This window comes from Amblyomma mixtum, chromosome 5 (assembly GCF_055824585.1).
Source record: "Amblyomma mixtum isolate Tamu chromosome 5, ASM5582458v1, whole genome shotgun sequence".
Classification (NCBI taxonomy): Eukaryota; Metazoa; Arthropoda; class Arachnida; order Ixodida; family Ixodidae; genus Amblyomma; species Amblyomma mixtum.
In genome coordinates, this window is record NC_143016.1 from 144389693 (window position 1) to 144413252 (window position 23560).

General features: G+C 46.5%; 1 protein-coding gene across 1 annotated transcript; it reads left to right on the forward strand.

The window, feature by feature from the left end:
• The first annotated feature begins 17623 nt into the window (after positions 1 to 17623).
• LOC149343970 (uncharacterized) lies at positions 17624 to 20577 on the forward strand. Its single transcript, XM_089542536.1, has 5 exons — positions 17624 to 18589; positions 18654 to 18759; positions 18932 to 19007; positions 19730 to 19893; positions 20107 to 20577. The coding sequence occupies exons 1-5, from the start codon at positions 18321 to 18323 to the stop codon at positions 20308 to 20310; spliced, it is 819 nt and encodes a 272-aa protein (XP_089398662.1). The 5' UTR covers positions 17624 to 18320; the 3' UTR covers positions 20311 to 20577.
• Positions 20578 to 23560: the final 2983 nt, after the last annotated feature.

Here is a 23560-nt window from a genome sequence, read left to right on the forward strand (position 1 = left end):
TGCACTGAACTGTGATGCCACCAGGCTGTAGGTTTCAATCGCTTAGGAGCTCAGCGTGTTTTCGGCATTGCGAACATCTCGGCAATGTTGAGAAATCTGAAAAGTATTTTTTTTTTGTTCCCAAGAACCGGGTTTGAAAGTAGGATATTAAAGTGCAAGGTATTGGCCTCCTTTCCGAGGTTGTAGACGTTAGGGCAGCGGTATCCTTACCAGGAAAGTAGCAGAATCAGCTACGGATGTCGCCGCACAGCGGTGAGCAAACCAGTCTAGAGCGCGCGCTTCGGCGTTCTAAATAATCACACGCACGTGTGTACAGTCGCAATAAAAAATATGCAAAACGCGCGGTCCCTATGCACTCCGCTGTTCGCATTTCTTGCCGCCGCGCTGTTCGTACTGCCGCTATAATGTGAACCAAGCACATCTTGGCTCGCATTTCTTTTCAGTGCTTCATTTGTAATGTGATGCATCTTGGGACGCGCAGTTTTTGTCACCCGCTGTTTAATAGTCCGCGGGCCTATTGTGCTTTTGTCCGTTCATTCCTTTCTAGCTGGGAAGTGCCCACATTTCACCGCATTGCTTTTTCAGTACCATGCATGGCTGTTTGGTTGCTTTTCCTGATTTGGGTTGGAGATAAATGAAAGCGTTAGTGCCTCCTCTATGCTAATTGAAAAATAGATCTCAGCAACTTATTCGGTAGGGTACATCATTTGTTTGAATTCTGAAATAATTGCACCTAAAGACAGCTCAAAATGGTGGATATTGTTCATCATATTTCCTAAATGATACTTTGTGAGAGAATGCAATAATGGACATACTTATGATAGGTGCACCTTCGAAAAGATTGCGTGACACACGGCAAATAACACATTTGGTTGAAACCTTTTCTAGTCTTGGCAACCTGGATATGACTGTTTATGTGTTGCTGGTTCAGGATAGGCTCTCATTTATTTGGCATGTTTTCTTCAATGTCTTTTGTGCGATCTAAGCATGAGGTTCTGTCATCTTGATTTCTTGGTTGTAGGCAAGGCAGGACGTGAGATCGAGGGCTACTTCTCAGCGGAGAGCTGAGGAGAGCCTTCTCGACAGCCAAGACGTTGCAGCAGGCGGCAGCTTGCTCTGCAACGTCACCAAAATGGAAAAGGAAGTGGAGCACCTTCGGGCTGAGGTGATCAACCTCAGGAAGACGAACGAGCAGCTATAAAAGGTGCTATGTGCAAAGATCTTTGAATGCGGTGCGCAAAAGGTTAATGCTAACCTACTGTTCGAGTCGTCCTAGCTTACTCTCAGGGCATGCTTGCTTGTACTGTGGGACAAGAGCATATCCTCTAACCTATTTGTTCGGTATGCTTGATCGAGATAGGATTTTTGTACCTATTAAATAGTTATTGAACCATAAAATTTCAGCACGTGCTTGTTGTAGAGAATGTGTGATTAGTTTGTCTCATGTGAGGAGACAAAGTAAATACTTTGCAAGCAGAGAGAAAGTTCTGTTGTAGTCACTGGCAACCACTTCTCGTTGTACGTATATTTATTCTTAGCTGCCAGCTGCCAGTCTAGGGTGGTGGCACCGTCTGGCCCTGGACACGTCCTCCCTTCAGCTGCTCCAGCTTCACTGTCACCAGTGCCTGAAGGTACTTGGTTTCATTCCTTTCTTATGACAGCTGCCTTCCTGGCATAATTTTAAATATTTCTGCATGTCTCAAAGCTACATCCTTGTATCTGCTTCCCTTTGAACAAAAGAAATGTGCATTTATAATAATTATTCAACCAGCGACTTTCAACAAATTATTCTTATGGAAGAATGTCTACAGGTGGTACGTACTGGCGCACAGCCACGCTGCAGTGCAGCGCCGCCGGCCGCCATGATTCAGGTGCACATAGCAGACGAACTCTTGCTCCGCAAGCATGTTTATTTTGCGTGTAGCATTTAAATTGCCATGTGGAATCTGCGTGCATCAGAGATTCGGCCAGTAGTCGCTGGGCGCGATAACTGCAGGTAACTACGTCGTAAACGAACATCACTTCAATTGGGCAGCTGCGCTTATTAGCGCTGCTCAAGCCTGTTGAGGAAAAAGGTGCAGCGATGAAAGTTGGGTGCAGATTTGGTTCCTCTCGATTCCGGGACCAAGCCTTGGATAGTGGTCAATGACAGCTGCACTTCTATGAAACCAGAAAGCCGCATTTAGTTAAGACACATCCGCGGGGAAGTGATCACGGATCCGGCCTCTCGCTACGGTGTCTGTGATGCATGAGGATGCCAGTTACATCTCTGAAAAAAAGCGGCGGTTATTTCTTGTGTTGGAGTCCTCTGCACACAATGCAATATGCATGACCAGACTTCGAAATCCTTGTTACCACTCTGGAGCAGTCATTCTTGTGCACAAAGGTGGTCATACATTGTCACAACAGCCTTTCATAAGGCAGCAAGGGGCAAGGTAGTTGTTCACTTTTGCACTGTGCGTACAACGTCGACAAAATTCGACACAAGAATACGTGCTACCTGACACTTGGTAGTGCACACTTCTTCAGTGTCATGTCTCTTTTTCTTACAACACAGCGCTCGATGAAAAATAGTTTGCTGTTTCTGTAGGGAGTGAGCATTATATCAAGGTCAGACATGTAATAGAGATCGGAGCTATCTGGTGGCCCCTGGTCACTGATCTCTTCTCTACGTATGTGCCGGAACGGCATGCAGCTCTCCGGTTTCACGGAAGTGCTGCTGTCACTGATCACTGCTCTAGCTTCTAGCCACAATCGATAAAAATTAACCACACCCGCGACCAACTTTCATTGCTGCACCTGTTTCCTTGACAGGCCCGCGCGGCGCTAACAAGCGCAGTCACCCAATTGAAGTGCCGTTTGTTTATTACGTAGTTACGTGCGGCTAACCTACGTCCAGCGACTACCGGCTCAATATCCGATGCACGTGGATTCCAAACGGCACTCTTAATGTGGCACGCAAAGAAAGCATGCACCTCTTTTCCCTTTACTTGTATGTTTGCAGAGCAGGAATTCTACTATGTGCACCTATATCATAGGGGCCAGTGGCGGGTGCTCTGCGGCTCGGCTGTGCACCAGTGCATACCACCTATAGTGTATCATGTTTTATGTGAGGAGATGCGAAAAAAAGGCTTTAGGCCATTGCTGCCAGTCAACATTCACAGTGCTTGAAATAAAGCTACTCATGGACTTGACACGTATTTTATTTTACTTCATTGCTTCTCTTCTCACTGGCAACCATTTTTTTATATACTTAGCTGACAGCTGCCTGCGTGGGGTGGTGGCACCATCCAGCCCTGAGCATCTGGTCACCTTCAGCTGCAGCACCTTCACCATCACCAATGCCTCAGGGTACTTGGCTTCATTGTATTTTATTATAGCTGCCTTCATTGCCTACTTTTAAATATTTCTGCTTCTCTCAAACCCACTTCCTAGTATCTGCTTCCCTTTGAACAGAAGAAATGAGCATTTGTCATACTTATTGAACCAGGAACTTTGAACAGGTGCTTCTTATGGAGAATGTCTAAAATGTATCGTGTTTCATGTGAGGAGGAAAAGAAAACACTTTTCAAGCAGGAGAAAGGCTTCATGCCTTTGCTACCAGTTGACATTCAGGTTGTTTGGAACAAAGCTACTCGCAGACTTGGCGCATATTTTTATTTTACTTCACTGCTTCTGTTGTCTTTGGCAATCATTTATTTTTATGTATTCTTAGCTACCAGCTGCCAGTCTAGGTTGATGGCACCTCCAGGCCCTGGACACTGGCTGCCTTCAGCTACACCACATTTGCCGGCGCCAGTGCCTCAGGGTACCAGGTTTCATTACTTTTTATTACAGCTGCCTTCCTTCCCTAAATTTACATCTCTCTATGTCTTAAAGCTATATCCTAGTATCTGTTTTACTTTGAACAGAAGAAATGAGAGTTTGGAGCAAGAAATAGCCTCAGTCCCTTGGATGGTACGTTAGTACAGGCGAGCCCACTTAGAATGGCCGCAGTTATAAAAATGCTTGCTTATTACCAGTGACGGTGGTGCTACCATCAAAATATGTATTAGGGCTATGGCATCGTATCAGATACAACAAACTATAGTGGCCGCACAAATTGGTTACAGCGGACTATGAGACCCTGTAAAACCGCCCCCGCTGTCAGAAACCCTCTTTTTTCTGGAGGCGGAGATATTGCTGAGATGATATTGCTGGTGGTGACCCCGGCATCGGAGAGCCAGTCACTGACGAAAATACAAGCATTAACACTGCCCACTGAACACTGTCCAGTCGCCAGGAAAATGATGAAGGTGATGACGATGAGGCCGACCTACCACCAGTTGCTGTGGAGGCTTCCGCTGCGATTAGCTATATCTCCTTCCTAAAGCTCCCCGCCGCAATGGCTCGGTGATTAGGGCACTCAGCTACTGAAGCGAAGCTCCCAGGTGTGAACACAGCTGCGGCGGCCGCGTTTCAATGGAGGTGAAACGCGAAAGGCGCCTGTGTTCCACGTATATGTTGCACGCCTATGTTGCACGTGTCATCGCACGTTGAGCATCCCCAAGAGGTCGAATTTATTCCAGGGCCCTCCACTATGGCATCTCTTTCTTCTCTGACTTCCTCCTGTACCCCTTCCCTTACAGCTCGGTTCAGGTGTCCACCATGATGTTAAACAGATACTGTGCCATTTCGTTACCTCAAAAACCAATTTTCCTCCCTAAGGCAGCTAATTGTAACTCCGAGATCGGGAAGTGTTATTCGACTGTTCTGGAGAGCTTGGAAAGCACCATAATAAGGCTTAGTTTAAATAGACAGACGCGCATAACGAATAGCCGACTGACTTCGTAATTTTGGCTTTAACATGGAAAGTCCACTTACTTTGAACTTCGGAACTTTGAACTTTGACCTGGTGACATACTTGGAGTGGGACAAATGTTCACTTTAGTAGAGCTGGAACCACTAGCAGTGATCAGTTGACCGTTATCTTTTTCCTGTGCTGTTTTATACTGCCAATCTGTCAGTGACTGTTTGGAGAACAAACAGGCGTTAAAGCCCTTCTTGTCCGCACCTAATAGGTGTAACATTGCAGTGTCCTGGAATTTTGTGGGTTTCCACAAGGTAAATATTTTTACCACAAATGATTGGGCACTTTTCATGAATGAATTTCTTATTTTGGGCTTGAAATGAAATGGCTTTCATTTCTTAGGTAAAGTATACCCTATGCTCCTGGCTGTATACAATGAAACTGATGTTTTACTGACCTACTAGCTCTCCTTCCGTGTGGAACTGATGGAATCGTTTGTATCAAGAAGGCAACTTGTGCGTGAATAAAACTGACTTATTACTCTACGCTACCGTTAACAAATTTAATGCAGAACTATCTGCCCTACCACCTTGAACCTTCAGTTTTTACTGTGCATCTGATAACTGCACTTGGCCTACTGCAGAGAAAAATTAGTTGAGTGGCTCATTGTTTCATTGTTTTTGTTCATGGTTTTTCACGTAACGCCGGTTTTAAGCCCAATCCTTTGGGTGTTTTCTTACACTACTGAAAAGGCCTATACTTCGCAGTGTGCAATTGAGGGAAAGTTTTGGTCTGGTAGCAAAAATTTACAAATCGTGTGAGCTGCGCGTTTTATTGCGTATTATTTTGGCTGTCTTTACTCAAAAGGAGCTTTTGACACCTGGTATTGTAATTATAATGTACCTAAATATTGATTAACACTGCATGTAAGCATGACATTTTTAATTGCTATTATTGCTGCCATTGGCTACGCCTGACCAAGCCACTTATTAAAGTTGTAAATAAGTCTTCATTTGGCAAGCACGCATCCTAATTACGAGGCGTTGAATTCGAAGTCCATGCCCAGAATTTGCAAAAAATATTGCACTTTTAGCAATACTGCATTTTTCAAAAGTGTTGACCAGAAAGATAGTTCTGGAAACAAATAAAATCTTCGTAATGCACAGAAAATTTTATTGCACTGATTACGTTGTGCAAAAGTGCATTGGTAATTTTTACAGAGAATGACTTTGTGCTGTTGTAACGGCCGCAGCTGTAGGGAGTGTACATATTCAGGTGCAGACTTATTACATGACCAAATAAAGGTATGAACTTCCATATTCTGTGCTAACAGCCTTTATTTGCTTTATTTGCTGGCCACTGCAGTGGCTCAGTGGTTATAATGCACGGCTCCTGACCTGAACGACACGGGTTCGATCCTGTCTGCGGCGGTCGAATTTCAATGGAAGCGAAATTCTAGAGGTCCTTGTACTTTGCGATGCCAGCCCACGTTAAAGATCCCCAGGGGGTCGAACGTTCTGGAGCCTTTCACTACAGCATCCCTCAGCGCCTGAGTCACTATGGAAGATGAACCCCCCTTCCCAAGACATGCACCACCAGCACATTGCATTTCTAAGCGCGAAAGCATCAGTCGAGCTGACGCAACCAGCAGCGAGGAATGCTGGATGTCATTCAAGCCTTATTGTTCGCTTGGTAGTCAAAGCAAGGTGCCTTGCATTCTTGACACACTGTTATTGCGGTCTCCTAACCACAAGGAGTGGTAGACACTGTGTGCCAACAGCATGGCTGTGTGCCAGTCATGTTGGCGGCAAGTAGGATGGTGACCCTGTCCTTGCTTTGTTTGCCTCCCATGCAAGAGTCATCTTTGAAGGGGATGATTTTATCTGAAAATGCCTGGAAAAGCAGCACGGTCTTGTTGTCATTAAACACATTGTATGCATCAAAGGCATGTCATGCTCTTTGCCTGATATTTTGGCCGTTTTGCCCGTGTCATCGCATCAACATGCAATGTCTATGCGTGCTGCGTACATTAATGGTTGTGCTAGGGCTAAAGCACCGAAAACACAGGAGCACACTGAACAGTTTTGTAGAGGGTGCAAAGATGAACGCAGGACAATGCCTTGGGCCTGTATGATCTCCACCACGGGAGCAAAGCACATGGTAGACTTTTTTCTCTTTCTGGCACCACTGCTCGTGCGACTATTTTCGTAGCCTGTATTGTACCTCTGTCCCTCCGCGGTGACTCGGGGCTTATGTCGCGAATGTTCGGGGCAACCCTTGGCCCCAATTCAAGGTTCCGTGACCCTTTTGTGCGTATGCTTCTTTGTGTCGGGGCGTTCGTACTGTGGCGCCACACAGGTGCAGTGTCTCTACAAGGACGGCCGCAGAGGGCCATGCACCCCATGTTGCGGCGGGTGCGTGCGCGCATGTTCACCCAGGCGTGCGTGGACCTCGTGTCGCTGGACGAGCACCAGTTCCTTCGGCGCTGGTCTACCCGCTTCATCGTCGTAGGCAGGGGCCGTGTTACGGTGCGGCCCCTGTCATATTAAGTGCGGCGCGCGTGTGTAGTGTGTGTTGTTCGCGCGCGGGGTTTTGTGAGCGGTTTTCAACCCTGCGTGCTTCCCCCCGTGTAGACCCACTAGAACTTTCTTCGACACTTTCTGTTTTTGGACAGTTACGTTCCCTGTGAGTGTGTGTGCATAGGGCGACATCAGTTGCCACAATGTATCTTTGTTTTTGTAGAGGGACGGATGTCCCTTTTTGATCGAGAGTCCAAATAAACTTCTCTTATGCAATGCACACTGTAATTCATCCGAATTAACGAGTTTCGCCCCATGAACTTCTGTCCATAGATATTAGTAGGGACCAGGCGGGCAGGTCAAATTAACCAACTTTCAGAATTAACGGGCCGCCAATTACTGAACTTTTACTGTGCAAAGTGTTGTGAGAAAAAATGAAGACCGTCTCTATTAATGTGGTAAAATTGGGCCAGCCTATCTTTTCTGCAGCTGTGTCCAAAAAAGGATGCTCTAATTTCGGCACATCGACATTTTTCTCCGTTGCTTTCTGCACTCCCTTTAATTTCTGCTCGTTTTTACATCACTTGGACATGCTGCCCAGGAGATTGACGAAACTGTGGGGGTTTTGAATGAGGCAGGAGAGGTAAGCTTTTTAACCCCATTTTTCCTGGCACGCAATACAGACTGCAACATTTTAGATTTTTAACCTTGAGAAATGCCCAGCTAATGTCACGAAGCTTTTATAATGAATCAATGATGGAGTGCCGTAGTCTGGTGTATCCAGCTGCTACCTGCTGAAAGTCGTGGCCTAACCTGGAGTATTTTTTCATCAAAATAATTTTGTAGTAAGGAACAGTTAACCACCTTTTCAATTCAGAACTTTGCAGCTATTGTGGAAGTTCTCTGCATAGATTGTAATATTGAGTTGTCACCGATTTAGATTTCAAAGGAAGATGTGAAATTAACTTCTGAGGCGTAACTAATGCAGGAATTCAAATGTATTGAAAATAATTGTAACAAATAACTAGGCTTCAGAAAGCGTGATTACATTGTCTGGTTTTTATTCTCAGAACTTGATACTTAGGTGCTTCAGGTATTGATAGTTCAACGACACTTGTTTTTGAGGATAATGTGAGTGAAAGTTCGCACTTATCTCCCACCTTTTTTGCCTCAAACCCATTACGTTGGGATTCCAGTTGACCTTGCGTGATGCGCCGTGCCATGTAGGTATGTGTGGACATATCAGCTAAAATTATATAATCTGGCACCTTTCTCTTTCCACTTAGCACTAAGTCCATTAACGCACTAGTATGCCAGTCCTAGTGTGATGGATGGCTCTGCAGTGATGGATCAGTATTTAGAGCACTCAACTGCTCAGCCAGAGGATGCAGGTTCAGTCCCGGCTGCAGCGGTCTCGTTTCGATGGAGGTAAATCGCAAGGTGCCTGCGTACTATGCGATGACAGTCCTCCTTAAAGAACTCCAGTTAGCTGAAATTGCCACAGCTCTCCACTCCAGTGTTTCTCGTGGGCAATTTTGCTTTGGGACGTCAAAGTCCATACAGAGTTTCACAAGGGAACAGCAGGTCACAATTAGTAGCGAGGTGCTGGATGTGGTAAGGGAATATTACGTCTACTTAAGGCAGGTAGTGGCCACTGATCCGGATCATGAGCCGAAAATAACTGGAAGAAAAGAATGCGGTGGATTGCATAAGGCAACTCCTCTCAGATCATGAATGACAGTTTGCCATTTACCCGCTGCTGTGTATCAGGGGTTAAGGCGCTCGTCTACCGAGCCAGGGTACCCAGTTGTGAACCCGACCGCGGCGGCCGCATTTCGATGAAGGCTGAACGCGAAAGGCGCCCGGTGTGCTGTGTAATATCAGTGCACGTTCTGGAGAGAGGACGGCATCTCTTTCTCTCCTTGTTCTTTCACTCCCACCTTCCTCCCTTCCCGTACAGCACAGTTCAGGTGTACAGGCGCCCAAATCATTAACTGGCGTGCGCGAGCAGCGACTTTTCTGTGCGTCAGCGCCATATGACGGGGCGAAGTTGGAAACAGGATGAGGCTAAGCCCATGCTCACAAAGCACGCTCGGCTGGGCCCGTCGTCTGCCAGGCTGTTCCTTCTTAAGGACGTTACCCCTTATTATCGCGTTTCGACGAGCAGGCAGCGTGAGTAGGCCAATGGTTTTGCTCCCGTTTTACGTTCCGAAAAACAGCGTTGTAGAAACCAAGCGAGGAAATAAAACTGAAAGATAGGCCGAACACGCCCAATCATGCGATAAGCCGGAGAACATGGATCGTTCATGAGTTACTTGCTGACGCAAAAGCTTTTTTTCATCTGCACGAAGGGCGCTTATCAACACTGCGTGCTTTATGCTTCAGCGTGGCGACGAAATTAAAAGGCCGCTGTGAAACTGAAGTGAAGCTTCTCTGCAGCCGTGCTGGCAGTAGTTCGTAACAGTTATTAAGATGCCACTCCGTGTATGTCAAGCGACAAGACTCCGAATTATAGGGATGTCATTGGGCGGCTCATCGCTGAAGGAGGTGCTAAAGCAACTGGAGTGGCTGGGACTTCAGTGGGCAGAATCATACGTGCCTACTGGGACGAAGGTCGGATCGAAGATGCTCCTCGCTACCTCACCAGGAAAACAAAAGAAGAAGACTTGCAGATTCTTGCCTGAGCTAGTGATAACCCTTTCATAACGATAACGACCCATGTTATCTGGCTTATCGCATGATTGGGCGTGTTCGGCATATCTTTCAGTTTTATTTCCTCGCTTGGTTGCTACAACGCTGTTCTTCGGAACGTAAAATGCGAGCAAAACCATTCGCCTACTCACGCTGCCTGCTCGTCGAAACGCCATAAGAAGGGCTGACGTCCTTAAGAAGGAACAGCCTAGCAGACGACGGCCTCAGCTGAGCGGGTTTCGTGAGCATCCGCTTAGCCTCATCCTATTTCCAACTTCGCTCCGTCATATGGCGCTGGCGAACAGAAAAGTCGCCGCTCGCGCACGCCAGTTAAAGATTTGAGCGCCTGTGCACTGAGATATGTGAGACAGATACTGCACGATTTCCTTTCCTCAAAAACAAATTTACCAGTTTACTACTATCCCTGAACAGAAAAGTTTACAATATCTGGATCTTCCCTGTGCTCACCTATGAGTCAGAAATGTGGAGGCTGACAAAGAGGGTTCAGATTATGTTAAGGACAACGCAGCGAGCTATGGAAAGAAAAATGATAGATGTAACGTTAAGAGCTCAGAAGCGGGGGGAGTGGGTGAGAGATCAAGCGCGAGTTAAAGATATCCTACTCGAAATCGAGAGGAAAAAATTGGTTTGGGCAGGGCATGTAATGCGGAGGCAAGATAACCGCTGGTCCTTAAGGGTGACGGAGTGGATTCCAAGAGAAGGCAAGCATAGCAGGGGGCGGCAGAAGGTTGGATGGGCGGATGAGATCAAGAAGTTTGCGGGGATACAGTGGCAGCAACTGGCAAAAAAACAGAGTTAATTGGAGAGATGTGGGAGAGGCTTTTGCCCTGCAGCGGCCATAGACAGGCTGATGATGATGGTCATACCATCCTAGTGTAAATATGTATGTGTTCCACCAGAAGTACATTGAGTTACAAATGTAGACATGATGATACGGATGTCACTGCATAGTAAGCTAGGCTAGATGATGCTGAATGACTGGTTCAGTGAGCTTTCAGCCTCCTTTTGCCTTGAGAAGCTCCTTGTAACATCTTTGCATATTCACTTTTTACTTAATGTGCACGATATATCGGTGTATGCCATATTTGCTTATTGGTGCATGCGGCCATTTTGCCGCTTGAGTGTCAGTGAAAATCAGGGCAATAAGAAACATGTTTTCATATTACTCTTTCTTGATTAACCCTTGTCAGCCATCTGTAAAGGTGTCCCTTGGTTTCAATTTGCCAAGTGAATTTGATGCATATACATAATATTTGCTTCTGCAGGTCCACTTGGGGCATGGAAGTTACACTGCACCGGCTACTTGGGAGGGGCTCTTGGCCTTGCCTGGGGACTCTGCCTTCTGGAAGCAGTTGGCCGTGAGCATCTGGGGAAGCGACGTGCTTACCCAGAGGACATTGACGGGAATACTTTCCAACAGTGCCCTTTCTAAAGGGGCAAGAAAAGTGTTCCCGCCACTGTCCCCTGTAAAGGTGGCTGCTGTGTCAGGTGACCTGAAGATATTAATTCAGGTTTCACATGTGACCACCCTTTGAATTTTATTGAAGCACTGCTCTTCCATACTGAGCAGCAATAAAAAAAAGGCATCACGTGCCCCGTATAAATGTGTATAAGGGCTGCAACTATGTACGGGCCGCACACAACCCTTTCCACGACCCACGTGGGAATAGCCTTCGTAATGCATGCGCACAGGCGCTTGCAGGTGCTGCCAACTTATGGCGCCCTAGGCCGCGGGTCATCATCAGTAACTTTTTCCTCTACCACAAGCTGCCGCTCTCCGTATCAGCATCAGTATCACCAACTCCAACTTTTTGTTGCTGTCATAGCCACAGAAGTTGTGGTAGCGTGGTTGTTTTATGTAGTTGTGTGTTTTGTGTGCTACCGACTAGGATTGCAATTTTAGCAAGATGGGCAAGCACCTTAATAACTTACAGAGCTGGGAATTTGTGCTTGAACGCAGCAAGCGTGTGACAAGCAGGAAATTCGATGTCGATGAGAAATCCATCCAGCGATGGTGCAACCAGAAGGGTGCGTTAAGGAACACAAGCTGCAAAAAGTGAGCTTTCCGAGTCAAGCCCTCCAAGTTCCCCGAACTGGAAGAGCTGCTCTACTATGTTATGGAAGTGAGGAACAGTACACGTTGTCAACGGACTTGCTGTGTGACTTCCTGTGGGATGAGCATGCGCCAGAGCACAGCCCCAGCTCTTATTCAGAAGACGCAAGGAGTGATGACTCAATGTAGAATAACTGTCACTCTTTCCCTCGTTTGTGTGTTTTTGCTTAAAAGGAAAACTTTTTTTCACATTGCTGATATGGGCTGCAACCCGAAAATTGGCCCTCATATATTAAAAAAAAGTGCGACCCTTACACATGTTTATTTGGTCTTTTTATTTCCTTTAGTGTTTCATTGCAGGATTAAATAGTGTGAAATTTTCCTACAAATATAAGCATGCATTTAAGACCCATTGGAAAATTTCATTCGCTGTCATGAGCTTGTATTGCATTGTAAAGTTTTCTGTGCTGTAGTATGGCAGAAGTTTGATAAAGTTTTGAAATTGCGTTTTTTCTTAAATTTGGCTGTGAGTTTCACGCTGAGGTACAAGTAAAAGTGCATAAGAACGAGTTACCAAATTAGACGGCCAGTTTTATTCTATGTTGCCCAATGATTTTAATTTGAGCAATTTTTTGTGGGAGCAGAATTTTCTAGACTTAGGGTCCTAGAGGCCTAGCTTCCATCAGGGTTTTTTTTTCTTTTTTGCAGATTCCTTCTGGTATTCCTTAAGTTGTAGGGTTGCCCTCCTGAAGAATTGATGCGGCGGCACAAGATGGTGGCGCGGCATTTGGTACAGAAGTCCTCTGATCTGCGCCGCTCATAATTCAGTGAGTATGTTTTGCCCACAGCAAAGAACTCATTGCTAGTGCATGAAGGGTAAATGCATATGCAGTTAGTTGTTCTCCCGAAAGGTCATTCCAGAGCTGCATATGATGCGAAACTGCAAGAAAACATTTACTTTACACTTAGATGAGCCCTACTGACCTCTTAATTTGTAGATAGCTGTTTAGTGGCTCTGTAAGAGAAGTAGCTGAAAGAGTGTGCAGCTCAATGGATAGCATTTAACGTGCATAAAATAACCGTGTAATATACACGTCTCATTACCATGCCATTATTAGGTCACATTGTGCAGATTTCAGCATACTTGCTTGCATAAGTGGCCACATTACTGATAATATTAGACCCTAATTTTTGTCTTCTGATCTAGTCATGGGAGGCAGAAGTGTGTAATTACATCTTGAGTGTTGTACGTGACAAGCAATTGACCCTGCTTGTGTGTGCTCAGTGTTTGTGCTAGTGTACAGAAAGCTAGAGCATGGTGCAATCTTACAGATGTGTGCATAAAAAGTAAGATTCTTTGTCTAAATTAGCTTAATTTGGCCATCGAAGTAATGGTTATTCGAAGTACAACTATAGAAGCTTGGAGTGCTAGCCATTTTCTGCATATTTTGGCCTTTTAACATGTGAGCTTTAGTACTCCCTTGTCGGAAGAAAATTGTCAGGCATCGACTGATTGAAGGCTCGTGGCAGAAGCAACCGCCCACGCGAGCAACCTTGGTGGGCCACTAGATCATGTGAACTTGTGGTGTGATCATAGCCTGACCACTGGTTTGTCAGCAACCTGACCACCGTTGCATGTGGCAGCTAAATTACTCTACTAATGCGTGTAAGGGAAGCACTTTTCTGCATTGAAAGGCCAATTTTCAGGATGTGGCCCATATATGCGATGTGGGAATAAATTTTTTTTCATTAAAGAAGAATCAATTAAAGAATTAGCGGCATTTATTCTATGTTCAATCATCACTTGCGCAGTATTCAGACTCTAAGCTGGTGCTGTGCTGCATGCTCGCCCCAAAGAAGCCGCGCATGTCCGTTGGCAACGCTTAGCTGTTCTCCACTTCCAGCACATAGCAGGGCAGCTCTTCCACTTCGGGAAACTTGCACGGTTTACCATGGAAAGTGCGCTTTTCGCAGCTTGTGTTTTCGCAGTTTTACTCCCAGCCGTGTAGCTGTTAAGGTGCTTGCCCATTGTTCTAAAAATGCAACGCTTCGGCGGTAGCACATGAAAGCCACAACTACAGGACTGCAGTGAACTATCACACTACCACAACTCCGTGCTTTGACAGCCGGAAAAAGCTGGAGCTAATGGTGTCGATGCTAATATGATAGCGGGAGCTCGCGGCCGCGGAAATAATTGATGATGATAACCTGCGGCCTTGGGCAGCACTTGGAAGTTGCTGCGCGCGTGCATTTGCAAGGCGTTTTTCGAATGGGTCGTGGAAAGTTTGGGTGCGACCCCACGGGGATAGTTTTTTAATATTTACTTCGGGAAAGCAGGGTGTTGTCATTACACGTGTTTATACGGTAATGATTGGCTGCAAGACTTTCTCTGGAAGAGCAACCTGGGTCACACACTGCCCTACCTGTGGCAACACCCCCGATCACAGGGCAGTGGCACATCGCTTAAATGCTGCACCACTGCGCCAGGAGTGGCATGAACGAACCATGGATCTATGAATGTAAAGCCGAGAATTGCCAATTTCTATGCATTTAGGGGCATTAACCCAGTAATGCTTTCAAGGTGTACCCTTATTGCAGAGCTTAAGTGTCCCCTTAAATTTTTTCCCAGATTCGAGCAGCCAAGAGTACAAGCCACCAAGGCGTCGTGGGATTTGTGCAATTAACAGAGTAGCCTGGATAATTTTGTGCAATAAAGTGAGCATTAAATTTGTTTTTGGCGTGGCATAGCTTTGCGCTGCATGCATTGAGCTCACTGCTCTGCAGCTATCCATGCGTGTGCAGGCCCTTAGCAAAAACTAATACGTTTGGAATATATGGAGGGCTATTTAAAATGTATTTTAAACATATTTTGTATTCATGAATGCACTAAAAATATGTAGGAAATACGTTTCTGAAATTTCATGCTTGGTATTCGAAATATATTTTTAAAATGTGCCAAAAATACCTCACTTAAAGCATACTTCGAGCACTTTTCAAATACATGAAAAAGTATGCATGCAGTTTTAGCATCTTGCCAGTGTATTAAAAGTGTATTTTCGGAAATATGAAATTAATTCATCGAAAGTATACTTCAATTCTAGAAAACGGGCAGCCCTTGTAAACGTATATGTATGCAGTTTTAGCATCTTGTCAATGTATTAAAAGTGAACTTTCGTAAATATGAAATTAATTCATCCGAAATATATTTCAATTCTAACAAACGGGCAGTCCTTTTAAACGTCTTTGCACACTTCTAGCTGCCATGAACAGTCGAGAGCTCGAAATCGCGTTTCGGGAAATGGCATTTGCGTGTCGTCAATGTATTTGAAGTGGACTTCCGTAAATACGCAATTAATTCGTCCAAGGAACACTGAAATTCTAGCAAATTGGCAGTCCGCATTAGCATGTTTGCTGCGCACTACAAGCTGTCGTTGAACAATCTAATCGAGTTTCGGGACATCGCATTTTGGTGCTGGCCATCTATTTAAAGTGTACTTTCGTAAATACGCAATTAATCCGTCTGAAGTATATTTAAATTCTAACAAATGGGTTGTCCGCGTAAACATATTTGCATTACACTTCAAGCTACCGTGGAACAATCTAGGGCTCGATATGACGTTTCAGCGAAGAGTGAAAACTTTCCCTTTCTTGTCATCCTTTCGTTTATGGTAACTTCTAGCAGGAAGGTGATCACCACTTATACCCCTGCTACACGGGCGATTCGAATGCCTTCCAGCCGAATGTCATCTAACGATGCTACACGTGTTCTGCCTAAGGGAGTGCTTGAAGATAATATTACGCCAATGAATATTAACCGCGTCAGCATGAAATTTCCCCGGGAGTGCGCCGATGAGGACGACTGCACCCATACTGTTGTTTCCATCGCTTGTTTACATAACATAAAACGCAATCTGCGCTTTGGTTCTATTAAACAATCTGTTTTCTTTTTTACTATTAACAATCTGTTTTCTTTTTTTCTATTAACAATCTGTTTACGCAGTGCGACAATGTGTGGGAAGCGATGATGCGATCGCACGCCTGAGAAAGCCGGGTTGTTGGCATCGCGCAGGACTGGCGCTTCTCGCTTCTTGTCCCGGCTTTCTCCGACGTGACCAGTACTTTTTTTTAAACTACTTTATCCAGAAGTATGTCTGCCGATGTTCGCTTTAACTGAAACGGCCTAACTTGTTATCCACAAGCTAGCGACGGCGACTACTACTGCTGGCCGTAAGGCACGGCTCGGCAGTCTGGGTCACACCGGCGATTCCCGTTCATCGTACGCGTGTCCTGCGATGTAAGCAATAGTTGATTTCAGGTCACTGTTGCCAAAACTACACCTGGTGACCATTTGCATTCGCTAAAGCTTTTGATTCGCTCTTCACAACCGCCGAAATCACAGATCCAACCCTGCGAACTCGCTGGACCTAGTCGTTCGCGGAAGGGAACAGAGCCGTCGTCGATTGAAACTGATTTGGCAAGCGCTTATCGCTGGTGAGTGTTCAGGTATGCACACGTGAAATATAGCCGTTCGTTTCGCTCATTTAGAAGCGCGAGCATATACACACCTCCGCCTCATCACCGTGCTCTCGCTCAGCCGCCGACAAGGCTGACCGTCCGCCGACCGGATTCGTCTGTGTCGTTGGCCTGAAAAACGTGTCCCTCTAGAATCATATTATAGTAAACTAGATATTTCACTATAATTACATGCTGTTGTTCAGCGTGATATATACTGTCGCTGTCGGACTAGTGTGACCGCCGTCGTCGTCGTCGCTGTACACTGAAAACGAGCTGAGGCTTTCGAATGCGTTTCGAAAGTTTCGTGCAGCACCGCGGCAGTCCGTCGAGTCCGAATGTCATTCATATTCTCGAATGTCATTCCACTCAATGTCATTCGAACATTTCCGTGTGAGAACGTGATAGCATTATACCAGCAAAAGCGCCTTGGGTACTTCTGGGTCCGAATAAGCCAGCGGAATGGACCCCGTGTGGCAGTGTAGACCGGCTCCCTTACACGCCCATGTATCTGTTAGTTGAAAGTTCGACTCCTGACCTGTGCCTGACGCAAGTTTCAACTAGCAATTCCGTTCTCAATTAATCCCAGATTCGAACGCGACCAGCGGGGTACTTCTGCGATAATTTGGCAGCCCACAGTATTTGCGCAAAAAAGGCCTCACCGTGCAAAATAGTGCGTCGCTTTCGCTGGGTATATATACGGCAAGCCAAGTATAGCGCTTGTCTTAGGATTTGTTGTTTGCTGTGTCACTGTTGTCTTGGTAAGCTGTGTGTAGGTATCTGCCGTTCCCATTCAATCACGTGACCTTATTATATCAGACTGCTGTTGAATGATGATAAATACCCTTGTACGATACCCGTGTACGATTTGTTCTCCAGGGGCGCGATTACGAGTTTTTGTCTCAATTTTGAGACTCTGACGTCAAAATGACGACACCGAAAGTTGTTGACTGCGGAATCAACCAATTAGCAGCGAGGTTGTGGTGTCTAATAGTAGGGTTCCACCCAGGAAGCATTTAGTTGCACAATACGGGACCGTATACTAAAGTTTCGCTGTAAACACGCCGTTAATAATTTGAAGAATGTTTTATTTCGCTAACAAACTATGTTTCAAACTCATCGACATGAAGCAAAAGAAGAAGCGTCCTCAATTTTGCAATTAAGTTTGCTCTTCAGTCACTTTTGCTGCCGCGAGGGTGCGCTGACGGCGGAAAAGCGTGAACATGGCGGCCTGCTCGAAACAGCTGATTGCTCGAGTACATGGAGTAGTTCCAGTTTTTTGCGTGTAGTTTAAAATCAAAACACTTTGCGGATGTTTGTAGTGCGCAGAAAAATCTGATTGAAGACAGAGAATGATATGAGTACGCAGAGATGAAGTAACAAGCAGCGCTGGGTTCGAAAATCGGTGAAGACAATGGTAAGTGTGTTCTTTTTCGGTGCTTATTATCGATGGCAAAAATGGCCCAAAGATGCTCTTACGGAGACGTGTGTGATCTGTGGTTGTGCTTTTTTTGTTTGGGAAGTACAAGACGACCGTGCAGCGTGAAGTGTGGGGCAAAATAATGTTGTATGGCCGTATGATCGTCTCCTGTGTGAACCCAAGTTATCGATAGCGCACGTCTATGCTCTGTTAACCGAAGTTGTACATTCCCCATTATTTCCCTATTTCATTCCCTGAGCGACATCGAAACATAGAGACACAGGGAATTAGCATGATCAACAGTTAGCATTCGGAATGGTGTCGGCTAAGACAGTCAGGGTGTCCCGCGCACAGTACCTCTTCATGCTAGAGTTCCTGGAGGAGCACCCGGCTCTGGCACATCCGGCGTCACCCCTTTCCGCTGTTTACACGGCGGCTCGCAAGCGCGAGTTGTGGCGCGAGCTTGCGGACCGCCTAAATGAGATGGGCCCAGCTGTAAAGACTGTGCCCCACTGGCGCCACACTTGGCAGGTGTGGGCCAGCCGCTGCAAGAAAGAGGAGGCTGAGTTTTTGGCCGCGGAAAGGTGAGCGTGTCAACAACGGTCTGTCGAATGAACCTTGAACATGCCTCTCCACATCCTATCGCAGGGGCACTGGAGGCGGCAGGCTGCCGGGAATGTCAGGCCGCGTTTTGAAGCTGCGGTCGCCGGTGAGCGCCCAAGGCGTGGCGCCGCCTATGTTCACAACCTCCCAGGTATGTGATCCGAATCCGATGATAAGCCGCGGTGGCGTTACAGACAGTTTCGTGTTTGCTGATAATGAAGGGTTCTTGTGTGAACCTCAGAGCCATGTACTGTGAGCAATGGGCCCACAGAATGAACTTCGAGACACTCGTGCATGAACGTGCGGCGCTGTGCCTCTTGCAGTACCAACCCCGCGTATCTGTCGGGGAGGTGGCTGGAACGAGCGGCCTGCAGCAGGCAGAGGCGCGCTCACCAGCTGGTAGGTGAATTTTTAACCATTTGATATGAATGCCTAAACTGCTGGAGGTAGCAAATGCAACCTCAAGTTACGTACCTTGTATTTTCTTGCCCTTTTGCTAGTGCTGTTTTTTTTTTGTCTTGTGACTCAGTACTGAGTAACCGTGCACTTTACCCCAATACAATACACAGTGTGCTGAAACTGTCCACTAAGCAATGGTGTCTTGTGGAATGACTTTGGACAGACAGCCCCCCCCCCCCCCCCCAGATGAGGAGGAGCTGGAGGAGCTGCTGGAGGTGACACTTGAGGAGGAGGAAGCATCACCCGAGGAGGAGGAGCAGCAGCAGCAGCAGCAGCCTCGTGCCACAGCCTGTGAGTTGGTCTGCCAATATCAGGCCCCACATTATCCATTTTGCAAGCTGCTTGAAAATAATACCATTTGCAGGAGCACACTATCAGTGTCGTTTTACAATAGCCACACAAGTCTCCTTCATATTCACCATTGGTACGCTGTGCAAGTTTTTTTCCCCTCACAGAGGGCACTGTGATGCCTGTGATGGTTAGGCGAATGTGCACATTGAGTACAATGAGACAATGCTGCTTTGTCGTACCGCTGATTATGACAACTTTTATCCCTAGCATGCATGCCAATAGTCTGCTCAGACATTGCACCAAACAGTCAGCTTATTGCGCATCCTGCTGTATTATACAAGTGTATATTCAGTCACTTTTCCCCCTGACAGCTACGCAGCAGCAGCAGCCAGCAACAGCACCGGGCCACCCCACGCGGCGCAGCCTAACGCGGGCGGAGGAGGTGCGCCAGCTGCTGTTCGAGACGCGGCGCACTGCGGATCTTCTTCAGGCCCACACCAGGCAGCAAGGACAGTTTCAGGAGCGCTGCCTGGAGGTATGTGCAGACAGCAAGCGCTCTGTACATTTCGTAAAAGAGAAGCAGCTACATGCAGCATATTGTAGCTACAGTCACTGTTCAAAACCTCTGCTTGACCTTTGTATGACCGCCTGTTGAGAGACATGGTCCCTATTTCAGTAGGGCATCCTTAATGTGAAACGAGCACTCTGTGACCGTTAAGTGTGTAATTGAAGCTCCTTTTATGTGCAGCAACAACGCGACACTATTGACTCCGTGCGCAGCCTCACCGCGGCAGTGCGTGACCTCACTGCTGCTGTGCATGCCAGTGGAGCCGAGGTGGCAGCGGCACTGCAGGTGGCACAGGCTGATACCTTACGCCTGACGGAACAAGTTGTTTTGGCGGTATCAGTTATTTTGCTTTTCCTCCGTAATCAACTGCAGCCGCCACAGTAACTTGTTCGTTTTTTTTTGTGTTTACATTTCTTTTTTTTCCTCACTTGTTCGTTGTTTTGTGTTTCCATTTTTTTTTCCTCACTTGTTCATTTTTTTGTGTTCACATTTCTTTTTTTTTCCTCATGCAAGTCGCAGAGGCCATATGTAGTATTTTTTTTTCCTCCTGCAAGACGCAGAGGCCATGTATAGCTCTTTTTTTCCCCTTCTGCAAGACGCAGAGGCCATGTATAGCTCTTTTTTTCCCCTCCTGCAAGACACAGAGGCCATGTATAGCTCTTTTTTCCCCTCCTGCAAGACGCAGAGGCCATGTATAGCTTTTTTTTCCCTCCTGCAAGAAGCAGAGGCCATGTATAGCTCTTTTTTTCCCCTCCTGCAAGACACAGAGGCCATGTATAGCTCTTTTTTTCCCCTCCTGCAAGAGGCAGAGGCCATGTATAACTCTTGTTTTTTTCCCCTCCTGCAAGACGCAGAGGCCATGTGTACCTCTTTTTTTTTCCCCCTCCTGCAAGCCGCAGAGGCCATGTGTATCGATCTGCTTTGTTCTTGCCGTTTGTAAGACACAGAGGCCATGTGCATCAATGAGATTTTTTTTGCCTCCTGCATGATGCACACGATGTGTGTATTACACTTTATTTTTTTGTACTTTTTTAAACTTCTATATGGTACAGAAACGGTGCAATTGCATTAATTAGTTTGTGTGTTAATGCGAGAGCCCTACTAGTCCCATTACAAGAAAAGTTGGCGCCATGTGTGTGTACTCACTGACGGCACAGAAAATCCCAGTGATGGCAAGATAGATAAATTCGTCGATGACATCCAGTGGTCACATGACGCACACAGCAAGCCGAGCACTGTCCTTCCAGACATTTGTCTTATGTACCCCCCATGCTGGCTGACCTCCATGTGGCTCCAGTTGTTCCGCCTACATTTGTGCCCAAATTGTGATGAAACGTTGGTTGCAAGCTACTGCTCCGTTTTGTTTGTTTCACCTCCATCGAAACACGACCGCCATGGCTGGTAATTAACCTGCTCCAGTCAGTAGCCGAGCGCTCCAACCACTGAGGTGCCGCGACAGGGCTTCCCATGTAGTGTCCACTGACGTGGCATACTTTTTGTAGTGTTCTTCACAGTGGTGGCACATTTTGCTGTTGAGTAATAACCTGTGCTCACCACCTGTTTACAGGAGACATTCCGGGGCCTCAAATGGAAACAGCTGGAGGTAAGAGTTCAGGGAAAATACCTAAGTAAGGGTTAAGTGGAGAGACATGGGAGAGGCCTCTGTCCAGCAATGGATGGAGTCAGGCTGATGGTGATGCATATGAATGAGAATTTTGTCATGTTACAATCATTCTCAGCACTGCAACTAGCAATATGCACGATCCAATCAGTTATGCGCCATTCTTGGTGGGACTGCTACTTTGTCATTGAGTGCAACTTCATTATATGTCCAAATGACACAGAAGCTGTGATAACATGCAGGCTGCTAGTTTTTTTTATCGCACTAGATGAGATATGTTATTTATGTTCATGTTATAGCAAGCACTGTGTTTCGCTGTTATCTGTTCAAATAGGAACACTTGTGTGCAATGTTGTTCCAAAAAATAAAAGGAGCATGCTGAAAGGGCCCCTAAAATGATTTCGATGGACATAATGTAGTCACACACATCTGTAGAGGAGGTGTTTGTGGGTATCCAGAGTGAAAATCGAAAGCTGCGGGTAGACCCTGTCATTGAACAATTTTAAAAAATCACTGCTTGCAGTAGCTTGCAACCCAATAGGGCAACACACCTCTCCGCACATCCCTTATGACGTTGGGCAGACGAGGCGCGCTTCAAAGCTGGCTGTTCTGCCCACTGACGTCATTGGGGCAGGGGACGCATGAAGAGGTGTATTGCCCTAGTGGGTTGCAAGCTACTGCAAGTAGTGATTTAAAAAAAAAATTTAAATTACAGGGTCCGTTCACAGTTTTTGAATTTCACTTGGAATAGCTACAAAGACCACATGTTACATCTGTTAAACTAGAATACGCTTATCGAAATCATTGCAAGGTCCCTTGAAAGCATGCCATTCAAAGAAGTTGATTCAGTGGGACTTTCTCATTTCGACAAACATTTGGTGGCCCCTTTAACGCCACACTTTTTAATTCTCCACTTGAGCACAATGTCGCGAATCAGGTGGACGCGTCCCCGACTGGTGAAGGGGAACGCTTTCGCGGGCAGGTTCGAAGAAAGCAACAAAGAAATCAAACAAACCAAAACGAAGCCGTGTTTATATTTTAAAGGAAAGGGAGCCAATAGAAGAAGCGAAAACACTAAGGAGAACACACACTAGGCACGCGTTAAACACAACAGATAAAAAGGAGAGAGTTCATCAGCTACAAAGTATCCCAGGTGGTGCGGGAATGCCTTGCAGATGGCACAGACGCGGGTTGGCGAGTTGCGATGCGTCGCTGGCGTAGCGTTCAGGGAGGCGGTGGTAGAGAGCCAGGAGATGAGGAACGGAGGCGGGCACGGGAGACGCTGACGAACTCCTCTCAGTCGCCCCCAAGAAATGGGCAGCTACATTTGTTAGGTTGGGGCAACCAAAAGGAAATAAAAATAATATGCCACTGTCTGCACCGCGTACGCACAACAGGCTTAACCCAATTTCAAAATAAAAGAATAGGCCCGTAGGCAAAATATTTTTTCGCCACCCATGGGTGGAAAAATAAAATAAAAGGGAAAATGTAGCGACCCACAATCGGGGGAGCGGGCCCGGAGAGACTGCCCTGATCTCCCCTGGAAAGTAGCGGAAGGGATGGGCAAATGGATGGGAAATTGGAAGTTGGATTGGGGACAGCAGGGATTTTGACCAGATTTGGTTTGATTTGATCCTGAGTTCCTTTTCAGGCCTCCTTGAAGGGCGAGCACTCAGTCCACCAATAGTGGGCCCTCGGCGTCGAGCATACTCCCACACCACAGAGAACGTTTTGTGGGCAATCTCCGACCGTCTGAGATAGGGAAAACCTACCGGGGCTCGACTAGGATCCCCTCCCCCAAGCCAGGTTCTGCCACCCCGACCGTCCCACAGTACTAATATGACGGATATTTCACACCACTCGTTCGGTACTTCGGCTCTTACTCCACTGGTACTCGCACACACAGCAGTTATCCTTTCACGTTGTCTTGGCGTTCGTGCCCACCGACGATCGCCCCTGGCATAGTATGCGAAACTCCAATCCATTCTCCCACACTTTCATGGTTGAAGTCTC